The 10,942-nt window shown below is 49.6% G+C and overlaps 4 protein-coding genes and 1 non-coding gene across 5 annotated transcripts; 4 read left to right on the top strand and 1 right to left on the bottom strand.

Moving 5' to 3' along the window:
• Positions 1-661, top strand: Pmar_PMAR020172 (hypothetical protein; the record flags this gene model as incomplete). The annotated part of the gene is made up of 2 exons (XM_002768501.1): positions 1-134; positions 181-661. The coding sequence occupies 2 exons, from the start codon at positions 1-3 to the stop codon at positions 659-661; spliced, it is 615 nt and encodes a 204-aa protein (XP_002768547.1).
• A 536-nt stretch (positions 662-1,197) lies between these two features.
• Positions 1,198-1,377, top strand: Pmar_PMAR020171 (hypothetical protein; the record flags this gene model as incomplete). Its single annotated transcript, XM_002768500.1, has 1 exon — positions 1,198-1,377. One exon carries the CDS (start codon positions 1,198-1,200, stop codon positions 1,375-1,377), a length of 180 nt encoding a protein of 59 aa, XP_002768546.1.
• A 112-nt stretch (positions 1,378-1,489) lies between these two features.
• On the top strand, positions 1,490-2,137 carry Pmar_PMAR020170 (hypothetical protein; the record flags this gene model as incomplete). The annotated part of the gene is made up of 1 exon (XM_002768499.1): positions 1,490-2,137. The coding sequence occupies one exon, from the start codon at positions 1,490-1,492 to the stop codon at positions 2,135-2,137; it is 648 nt and encodes a 215-aa protein (XP_002768545.1).
• Positions 2,138-8,211: 6,074 nt separating this feature from the next.
• Positions 8,212-8,284, bottom strand: Pmar_PMAR020169. The gene has a single exon. It is a non-coding gene; the product is annotated as a tRNA-Val (tRNA).
• A 749-nt stretch (positions 8,285-9,033) lies between these two features.
• Positions 9,034-10,843, top strand: Pmar_PMAR020168 (hypothetical protein; the record flags this gene model as incomplete). Its single annotated transcript, XM_002768498.1, has 1 exon — positions 9,034-10,843. One exon carries the CDS (start codon positions 9,034-9,036, stop codon positions 10,498-10,500), a length of 1,467 nt encoding a protein of 488 aa, XP_002768544.1. The 3' UTR covers positions 10,501-10,843.
• Positions 10,844-10,942: the final 99 nt, after the last annotated feature.

The raw sequence follows: 10,942 nt of genomic DNA, 5'->3' as shown, positions 1-10,942 counted from the left end.
ATGACTCATTATCTCTCCTTCTGTGCCCTGCCGCCGAAGGATTCCTCCACCAAAACTAATGGCCAGAAGCTCTTCAACTTCAACGTCAGCAAAGCCGAGAAAGGTCAGAATCCTTTTTTCGGGACTCAACAAGAGTAAGAACATCGGTTCTATCAAGGAGCTTGTTCACTGCGGCCTGAGGTATGCCCTGCTCGTTGCAGCTGTTGTCAATCCGGACGATCTATCTGCTTTGGATGTGGCGTCTTATCTTCTGCGGTTGCTGTCACTCAACGGAGCACTCCCGGTTGAAGAACTGGTTCTCTACTACGATAAGTACCGAAGATCGGTGGCTTCCTTGGTGGCGTCTAGCCGCTCAATGCGTGACTGCTTCGTTGGCGATGCCTACCCAACCCTGCTAGCTGAGTTCTCCTTCAATCGGTCCAGAATGGCGCCTCGGGACAGCTCCAACAACCTCTTGAATAAACAGGGATCGAAGTTTGGCATCTGCTACGCTTTTCGCGACGGTAAATGTGGCTTTGGAAACAACTGCCGCTTTCGTCACTCGAGTGGCCCTAGAAAGGTGTCTGGTGAGTCCACGGCGGAAGCGAAGCCTTCCGGGGAGACCCAGCGAAAAGTCGCGGGCAAGGAGGACGAGAAAGCCTCTTCTGGTAAGTCCGGTTGAGCTTTCGACTCCTGAGGGTTGGCCTCCTGTGTGATCGGCATGATAGTAAGACGCGTGTCGTCGGTTTCTCGTTTTGAGAATGTGCCGGTTGAGTTCACCAGTAGTGCGAGTGGTCTTCAGATCACGGGAAACGGCCTGGGGCCTCAGCGGCAATCGAACACGTATCATGGCTGCAGCAGAGAGCAGTCGAAGCCATTGAAAAGAACGAGACACGTATGGGATATCAGGATGGAACAGGCCTGGGTGTCACTAAGCCATCAGCGTTCGCTTACGGGTTTGTGCTCTCCTGGTCCCTCGAGAGTGGCTGAGATCTTACTCGAGGAAGCTTCGTCTATGGAAGCTAGAGGTTGTCTCCGAGACCTTGCTGGTTCGTCTTCGCCTGAACAGGTTGAAGAGCTTGAGAATTCCTTCCAGTCAGCCGTGGAATCGCTGGTTCCCAATTTGGGAATCCCAAACTCTGTGCCGCTCTAAAGTGCTCTGACGGTCTATCGGCTTGTGGTAGTCCCATTCGAGCAAAGCTTGGGGAAGCCTTGGCAATGGCCACTAACGAGCCCGATTCTCACTTGTTCGTCGAGATCGATCAGGGTCTGAATCTCAGAGTGGATCCTCCGATTCCTCCGACTGGTGTGTTCCTCAAGGCAAAGTCGAAGAAGGACCTCGATAAATCGATGGAGGTCTTTAACCTCAAGCGATCCTATCGAAACTTCTATTTTTGAGGCTCAGCCTGAAGTCTGTCGGGCGATACTCTGTAAGGAGGTTGCTTTAGGTCGCATGAGGCGGCTCTCTCTTGCACAGGCGGCCTATGCATCCCATCGGCTCTATGCGAAGATGGCCCTCATACCCAAGGGCGACCACGACTATAGGTTGATAGAGGACCACTCTCGGTCAGGCTTTAACGGTATGTGCAAGCTCTCCGAGACGTGTTCGTTGCCGAGGGGCCAAGAAATCCGCAGTGGTCTCTCGGATCTGCTTTATGGATGTTCACCGAGTAGTTCCTGCCAGTGTGGTCGGGATCGGACGGCCAAGGGCCCCTATGACTATGTGTTTCTGAAGTTTGACATCGCCTCAGCGTATCGTCACTTGTTTCTCAATAATGTAGACAGGGCTAGGACATCGGTTCGACTTGATCAAGAGGTTTACGATAACCTGGCATTGCCCTTCAAGGCGGGGACCTCTCCTTTCCAGTGGTGCTGCACCAGCGCGGCGATCAGCCATATAGTGGCCTCGCTGTTGAGGCTCATCCTCGGCCACGTCAAGTTTCTCTCTTTCGTCTTCGTTGACGACGGTCTAGTGGCGCTACCGCAGCCCTACTACACAGTCGGATCTATCCTGACGCTACTGGTCTGGCGATGCCTGAACTTCGAGATAAACTGGCGTAAGTGCCAGTTCGGCGTTCGCGCCGTGAAGTTCATAGGCTATGAGGCGGTGTTGTTGCCAGGGGGTAAGGCGGAAGTTGGGGTTCACCCCGACATATGATCTTCGATTCGAGACATCCTCCTCTCCTTCGCCAATAAGGGGTATATGACGCCTGCTTCGCTGAGTAAGGTGCTGGGGAAGCTAGTATTTGCCTTCCAAGGTATGAGGCATTTGAAGGGCTTCTTGCAGCCGCTGTATGCCATTCTGAACGTATTTGAAAAGAAACACCTACGTTCGATCAAACTGAGACCCTCGTCGGAGACACTCGGTTCGGTACTCTTCTGGCTCGGTATAGCCGAGCATCCGCGTTCTCGCATGCCAATAGGCTTGCCCCATCCTGCTGGGTCCCATCTGGTACTGGCGTCGGACGCGTCCACGAAGTTCATGGGGGGTTGGGTATCCGATGGCGATAGAGGGTTATGGTTCCAACTGAAGGCTGACTCGGAGTCCCTATGCGAATGGGCCAAGCTGCTGGCTGAAGGCGATGATGGTGTGCCATCGCACAGGGACATCGCTCTCTTGGAACTTATTGCCTCTGTAGTCTCTCTGCATCTGGCGGCCTCGATGGTATCTTCGGCCGATCCGGGCAGGTCAGTTCCATATCTCTACCGAACGGTAGGGCTATTCTGTGATAACAAAGGTGTCATCGGAATGTTGAGTAAGTTGTACTCTCCGAAACCAGCGCTTGCAGCTGTCCTTCGTGGTGTTGCACACAGTGTGCAGCACACTGGTTTGGCCGCTTCACTGACCGTCTGGTCCTTGCTCATGTCTCCTCATCCGAGAACTGGCGGGCAGACAACATATCGAAAATGTCCTCGACGACGTCCCACCTCACTGGCGCCGCATCATGATAAGTTTGAGTGACGTTCTTACATCTGAGATTGTAGCCCCAGGAGATGTGCAAACGGATCCTGATCCAGCTTAGCGAAGCAGAGCTATCCTCACCTTCCCCAATACGCAGTGATTCCCCCCTCCCCCCCTCTCATGAATTGTGCCGCATGTGCGCCCTGTTTCAGACCAGTCTCTGCTGTTGCGTTCCAAGTCGATCACTCCAGCCCTGGCCTCGGTTAGCCGGATCACTACTACCCCCTTCAGTTCCACTGGTCATGTGAGGACGTCGAACCCGCCTCCCCTCGCAACTTCGCCAGAGAGCATCGGTCGCCCGGCGTCATCTAAGTCCAAACGCGCCATGGTACGAGCCTTCCTGGGTCAGTTCGACCGCGACGAGGCACTGGCTCTCGCGGATACCTTCGCAACCTCTGGTCTTGCAGCAAGACTCTTGCTTCGAGCTGCTCGAAGCAAGACCAGAGGTTGCTCGAATCGAGCACCAATCAGCTCTACGACTCTACGGTTACCTTCTTTGAAGAAGCCGTCGGTGGCAAAGCATTTCCTCTTCGCATACCGGATCTCTCCCTTTTTGTATGGGCTCTCACTTCATGCAGCTATGCGGATAACTCGATAACTACGTTTGAATCAGCTCTGCCGCAGAGCCTCTTCGTTCGAGAAATAAAGCTGCTGGTTTCTGGTTAACACCAGGAGAAGAATTTCAGGTTTCTCACATTCTAAAAGCAGCGCGCAAGGCTTCGGGAGGTCAACCGGTGAGGAAGATGCGTCCAGTGTCGAGGCCTGAGTCGCTCAAGGTTTTCCGCAACAACTTACCACGTGAAGACATCTTCTCGCGGGCTATGTTGGTGGGAATCTTCGCTCTGCTGAGGGCTGGCGGGCTGCTGAACCTCCGCTGGGGTGATCTATCCTTCTCCAATGTTGATGGCATTTCGTCAACCCCGCTCTCGAGTATAAAAATCAGGCGATCGAAGACTGATAAGTGCGGAGTTGGGCAGTTGGCGTACATTGCCTGTACCGCCGAGGCTGTTCGTTCATTCCAGATAGAGGATGTGACGAGTGATCCGTGTGAGTTGTGTCCCGTACACGCCGTCCTAACAACCAAGCCCCCAAGATTCTCTCCCGAGGAGCGAGTATTCTCGATTAGATATGATCGATTCCTAGATCAGGTGCGTAAAAGGCTCGGTCCCATCATCGGACACGAAACTGTGAACGACTATGGAACTCACACCCTCCGGCGAACTGGCGCCCAACTCCTGCACAGATCATGGCCAGCAGACTCCCCGACCTTCATGAGGGCGGGAAGATGGCGTTCCGCGGCGGTCCTCGAGAGTCTGCACGACAGTGCGGAGGACAAAGCAAAACTAGCATCATGCTCTATGATCAAAGAGTGAATCTTTAACTCATAGCTGCCGGTACGTTTGGCCACCTCCATGGTTTCTCGTGACGAGAATCTCGTCCAAGTTTTCGTGTTGTGTTCGAGCGATAAAACGAGTTCGGGTGAGGTGCAGTTGGTGGAGATGATGCACGAGTTTGCTTTTAGTTTGCTTTCGTGGTCATCTCGCAGTACAGGCTCATAGACCTCAACATACCTACGGCCCTACCCTGGAACTGGACGTCGTAGACTACGACCTCCGTCGAGACAGTCTCCGGTTCCTGGTTTACGGGCCGCAGGTTTGCAGTCTGGTGTTTCGGTCTGGCCTTCTGCTGCGCTCACCCGAACTCTGTGGTTGTAGGAAATGTGCGGCTTCCCCAACTAACTAGAAGATAGTCCCCGCAGATCACTCAAAGATCTCAATGAAGGCTCTTGGAAGGCTTCACGAAAAAGCCGTAACGACCAGCAACGTTTCGACTAGTTAATTTAGGGCGAGCGAGATTTACAACTTGCGCCACCGTGAATGAGGCACACAGCGAGTAATGGGCGAGCGAGATTCGTGCATACGTGCACGAACAGGCAGTTGGGTTAATGTAATCACTGATTACTAATAATTGCCGTAGTCAGTTCGTCAAGTGCTTCTTTGCCACAGTTAGATGAATTGCGGGTGTGGGGATCCTATTAGACTGTATCTGCTGTGTATTGTATACACTGTCAAGGCTGGATTTTCGTAGTGTTATCTGTTGAGTATTTTCTATGAATTCCAAGGATAGCATAAAGCAATACGCGGGCTGTCATGCCGATTCAACATCAACCTACGGTCCGGAGTTCACGACGCTGAGAGGTGTTGAAATGCGTAAAATCAGTCGAAACTGGAGTTTGTTTCGAGGCGCGGAAGGTTCGGACGAGACTTTTGGTCTATCTAAGCCTGTCGATGAGTTGGATGTGTTCTTGAGCCACTCTTGGTCCGGTAGCCCTTTTGGAAGCACGTTACATTTATCACTGTGTGTATGTCAAGATTGGTTATATTATCATGCTAGTCACAGTTATCGCATTGTCATTTGGGGTTTATTTTTACCATCTCGTCAGATATTGGCCTGTCTCGCTGTACAGACCCTTGGCCATCATGGGAATGTTCTTGGGTATCTTTTTTGGATATCTTGTGCCAAATCGAAGCAATAAGAAGATGGTGTTCCTCGACAAATGTTGTATACCCCAAGGAGACGCTAGTGCTAAGAAGCAGGGAATATACAACATGGACAGGTTCCTTACAAAGTCGAAGCAACTCCTCATCCTCTGGACCCCGAACTACTTTTCTAGACTTTGGTGTGTCTTCGAACTGGCTTGTTATCTACGTATCCACAGTGACAGATCGACTCGCCTGATATCTGTTCCACACTTCAGATTTTTCGTCTACGTAACGATCTGCGAGATCGGTATTCTCCTCATTGTGAGATTATTTGGCGAAGTTTTACCCATGGACGATCCTCGACAATGGTATACGGTGTATTTCGAATTGTCGATTGAAGTTTTGGTATCTTTTGCTCTGTGTCTGGTTGTCCTATTATATTTTATACCTGCCCAGTCCGCTCTCATTGCTCAACTGAAGTCTCTCTGCGTTGCATCGGCACAATGTTCGTGGGATAGCGACCGGAAACTGTTAACAGGTATAGTCGAAGGTTGGTACGGTTCGGAGCAAGAATTCGAAAGAAATGTTCGCACGATGTTCTTACGAAATTGGTCACGGCAGCATATTCTAGTCCCGCAAGCTCTCGCGCTCCTGGTGTTCCCATACGTCAGCCTGATTGCTCCACATATTGCGGCCGTCCTCTCCATCTCTTCGAGTCATGGGACGCCTTCTGATAGACTACCCGCTTACGTGCTCGTCCGTGACGCTTTGGTGGCGATCATACTATTAGCATGCAGAACGCCACTTGTGTTGGGATTGTGTCTGCGAATGACCCACATCATGAGGAACCGGTTCGTGATAATGTTTGTCGTTGCGGTCCTTGCTTGCCTGTACCATATAATGGTGTATGTTTTCACTACCGGAATCATGTTCAGTCTCGGTAGACGCGATCTTGATATGCTTGGCGTTCCTGATCCGTATCGTTGGATGTCTGTGGGCCTAGCTGTGCTTGCGATCGGATTAACGTATGTTGTCAATTTCGGCTGTGGCCGAGTCTATTGTCGTAATCGTCAACCATGTAAATGAACATCCTACTTTCCACCACGATGTAGTGATTTCATTCATCTCTATTGAACTCTATGTAGTCGTAAGTCGAATTATCAAATTGGTCTGGTTAGGTGTATAGAAGGGTATCAAGTCTGAGACACTCACATGCTAGACTGGGTGCCTTTCTTTTTCACCTCTTTTCTGCCTTGTCATCTGCTGAGGTAGTGTTACAGTACCATTGAGTAGCAAGTGCCGCTGCACCTTGTCGGCTTCGTATAATAGAGGTTTCGCTTGGTCGCTCGAGGATTTTCACTCAAGCTCAGGCTCTTATCTCATTAGTTAGTTTTTCGAAGGTTCAGTGAAGGTTGAGTTAACAACCTCTGGGGGCATACTTCCTGCGAGTTGTCAGATGAGTCGTCACATTGAGTATTACACTTCCGAATTTTGCAAGTCCTGATCTCAGGATTTGGATCAGATCAATCGCCTTCCATTTCGACAGCACATGGATCAAGGAACTACACCCCTCCACATATTTTTAGCATACATGGTGTGCAGCTCATAATTCATCAACGAAGTCGAGTTTCACCCTGATATTTCAATATGATAGCTTTAGTAAGACTATCACTAACCTGGCAAGGTTTCAGACTCCCATTCTACTGCTACTCTGATTCACGCACTCGACGCACTTGGAGACCTCCACATATTCTTAGCATATTATTGAAGCACCCTTATTATTAAACCCGAAGATCTCCTTAGGAGATCTTCGAATTTCTCAGGGTAGGAGATTCTCCTACCCTAAGAAATTCGGATGTTAGATCTCGTCCCGAATAGCTGTTAGCCGCTGGCTTCTCTCAGCTGCTCTAGTCCAATGGTTAGACCATCCATTGTGATGCGGACTAATCGCCGCTATATTCACCTTTCCTCAACTTCGATGCATGCAGTAAAGTCCTTTCTGAACTACACCATACTCGATGTTCACCCGCAGTTTGCCTCTACCGCGACAACTCTCCGAGATGTCACATCTCTGAGAGTTGTCACATCTCAGATGTGCTTCGTCGGGCCTCATTTGGATGCTCACAATGATGGCGCAGGTGCAGTGAGTTTTCGTGGCGGGACGTTCCCGATAACACCGTAAAATCATCATCGACTTTCATGTCTAACTTCAGTGCTACACCATCTGACCAGCGGGAAGCGACTGTCCGAACGCTCCGGCGTATCTCAGACTTGTTTGACACAGTCTTCAATCTTCGCCAGCGGCGACTTTGTGTGGCGCTACTAAAAACTCGGGTGCGTTCGAGGTTTCTTGCTGCCGCTGTCGTCTGATACTGGATGACCTTCTATCATAGATCGTCAATCCTGAAACGCGCACTCATGTTACCACCGAGACAAGGAGAGAGTGCAGCACAGCTTGGGTTAGTGACAACGAATCGTTATTAGCGATGCATTGCTCGCGAGAAACGCACGCATGTTGATAGTTACCTGCTCCTCTATTGATTCCCCTCCGTGAAACCTTTCTTGCGTTACGCTGCACCATGTTCTATCCACGATAACGAAATCAAGTCATCTCGTTTGAGATGTCGGATAATATCTTTGCAAAGAGAAAACGGATCCAATCATTATGGGGACCTTTGTGATGAATCATTCATTATGAATGCAACACTGAAGTTCAGTGACTGAACCTCACGTGCTTCGTGCATTTGCTGGCTGAGATGTGAAATGTACTTCATTGGACAACAATGGTACCAGGAGCGAGGATCGAACTCGCGACCTTCTGCGTGTAAGGCAGACGTCATAACCGCTAGACTATCCCGGCGATGACATCTATTTATGGTTGTTACGCTTCGACCTGATATAACATTCTGAATCGTGTCCGTGTTTACAACCAGACATTAACACTAGCTGTTTTCACATTCAGAATATTAAACAGATAGACATGTACTGTCATCTTCCTAGGATTACATCCTCTTGACTTACACACTTATTGTGAACACTCTTATGGTCATATTTGTTCGCGTCGAACCACTAGTGCTCAGGTTGTTGTGAATACCGAGGAGCTCTGCTCCGAGTTCACAAAGCGCCAACTTCAGAGTCGCTACGTTCTGGACATTCTCGGTGATCAAAGGATCATCAGACTAACATTCAGTGGATGTCAGCCGTGAATAACCCTAACGGTTCGCGCGAGGGGTTGCTCTCGTCCTTTTAGCTTACCACAAGCTCCCCCGTCTACTTCCCTATGTTACCATCATGAAGTGGAGGAATGTAATACGCACTGAGGGAATGATTCTCTGGGAGCGGTAGCATTGCTAGAAGGATAGAAGCCTTGATAGAATTCCTCCCGTGCCGCGGTATCATTATTGTTCGTGATAGAGCGAGCTAGGGCTTGGATTCTTGGTGAGCTGAGTACCAGTATCTTCTCAAATACTACCACTCCGGACGTGTGGAATTCGCCTCGTTTTTCGGTATCGTTGGTCGTTTGATTCACTGTATACAGCGTGTTTTATGGGGGGAATTTGGAGGGAAAAGAACAGATTCTCTGTAGTGTGCACTTCTCATGGCTATCGTATGGGGGTCGTCACGGCTGTTGAAATGGAACTGTCTGACGTACTTCCTCTGCAAGATGATGGTACAAGGCAACTAATGGGATGCTCCGACTCGTCCCCATATCTCCGCGGTGTGCCTCTAAGCACAGTCGCTAAGAAGCGACATCTCTTCAGAGACTCTCAGGGGAATGAAGACACCTACACCCTATCACGGTCTGTGGACCATCTCGATGCTTTCGTCAGCCATTCGTGGTCGGCCAATCCACCTTTAAAGCACATGGGTCTTGTCGCCTCTCAGTATTATTTTCTAGGATATATTGTGGCCAATGCCGTGGTTATATGTGTCGGTGCCGGTCTTAGCTTTGCTGTGACCGACCGAATCGCATTCCTATTTGCTTTTGTGGCTTCTGTCATCAGTTTCCTCCTGGCGTTATTCTTCGGTTGTCGAATACCTGGCTATAAGCATGCGATGATATTCCTCGACAAATGTTGTATATCCCAGACCGATCAAGTAGCGAAGCTTCGCGGAATACGAGGTCTAAGTTCGTTCCTCGGCAAGTCCAACGAACTTCTCATTCTCTGGTCGCGCGACTACTTTAAGCGTCTCTGGTGTGTCTTCGAAGTTGCTAGCTTCTTGCAGCAACACGGTCTCGAGCGGAAGATCCATCTGGTGTCTATAAGGCAAACCAAGTTTGCTTTCATAATATTTGGTGCAGAGGTATTCACCATCATCATTGTCTCCGTCTTGGGTATTGTCAGTGCTGATATGGAAATGAAGACCCCCTACTACGCCTGTATGTTAGGGGCTTGCTTCATGATGGCGGCTTTTTTGGGCGTATTCATCGTCTATGAATACTTACCACATAGACTAACTCTACACCGACAAGCCAGTGAGTTTACCGTTGCGGACGGCGAATGTCTGCTTGAGGAGGACAGGCTACTTATCCGAGATTTGATCAAAAAGTGGTATGGATCCCTCGAAGCGTTCGAGGAGTATGTTCGTGGTCACAAGGAGTATATAACGGGTAGGAGCCGTCCTTGGACTGTGAGTGCTCTCACCCTTGCCATTATATCGCTCCCCACTGTGCTGGCATGTGTCGGGCGAGCGGTCACAATTTGGTGCTCTCAACCGTTCTCAGACACTCTGTTATGGTGGAGGACTCTATCGTGTTTTATCCCAACTCTGACTCTTCTGCTCTGCCGGATGCCTTTATTGGTCTTTGCGGCTTATGCTTGCTTCGAACAGAAGAGGAAACCCCGATGGATCGAGGCTGTCTCGATGGTCTCTCTCGTTCTCGTTTATGAGACTCTCGTACTCCTAACGGGTGGTACTATGCTATTCGACAAGACATTGATGGGCATAGTCCCCGAGTTGAATGCCTCTCTCTTTACGATCGTTATACCCCTCTTGGCATTGCTCAATACTTTTCTGCTTTACCGGAGAAACTTATCAATTGCACTTAAGTATCGTGCCAAGACTTGTACATGAGTATCATCATCATAAAAATCGCTGACTATAACTACGCCCTCTTATTATTTGTTCCTCCTTGACAATGTATACCATCATCATGTCCGTCCTCCCTGGGGACTGCTCGGGATCACTCGTATCTGTTCAGACCTCACCATCGGTCCCTACTCTTAAATCCTATACTTGTTATGATTTGTGTATAGCTCAAGCCAACGATCTAGGCGATGATCAATGCTTGACACCTCCACAATGCTGAGCAAAGTGGATCACGTTATCGTCTGAAACCTTCAAGTTGTATTATGTTTAGATCGTTTCTACTGTCCAATCCCTCGTGCTACAGCTAATCCTGCTAAATATCTAGGCGAGCTCATATGTGTTGCGTTTTTATGAGGAGTACTTTCGTATTGCACACCAATGACAGTTTTGGTTTCTCAACAGTGCCCGTCAGTACTGAGCAAAGAAC

Source organism: Perkinsus marinus (genome assembly GCF_000006405.1).
Source record: "Perkinsus marinus ATCC 50983 genomic scaffold scf_1104296968036, whole genome shotgun sequence".
Lineage (NCBI taxonomy): Eukaryota > Perkinsozoa > Perkinsida > Perkinsidae > Perkinsus > Perkinsus marinus.
Note: the sequence above shows the minus strand (reverse complement) of the source record. Positions and strands in the feature narration are given on the sequence as shown.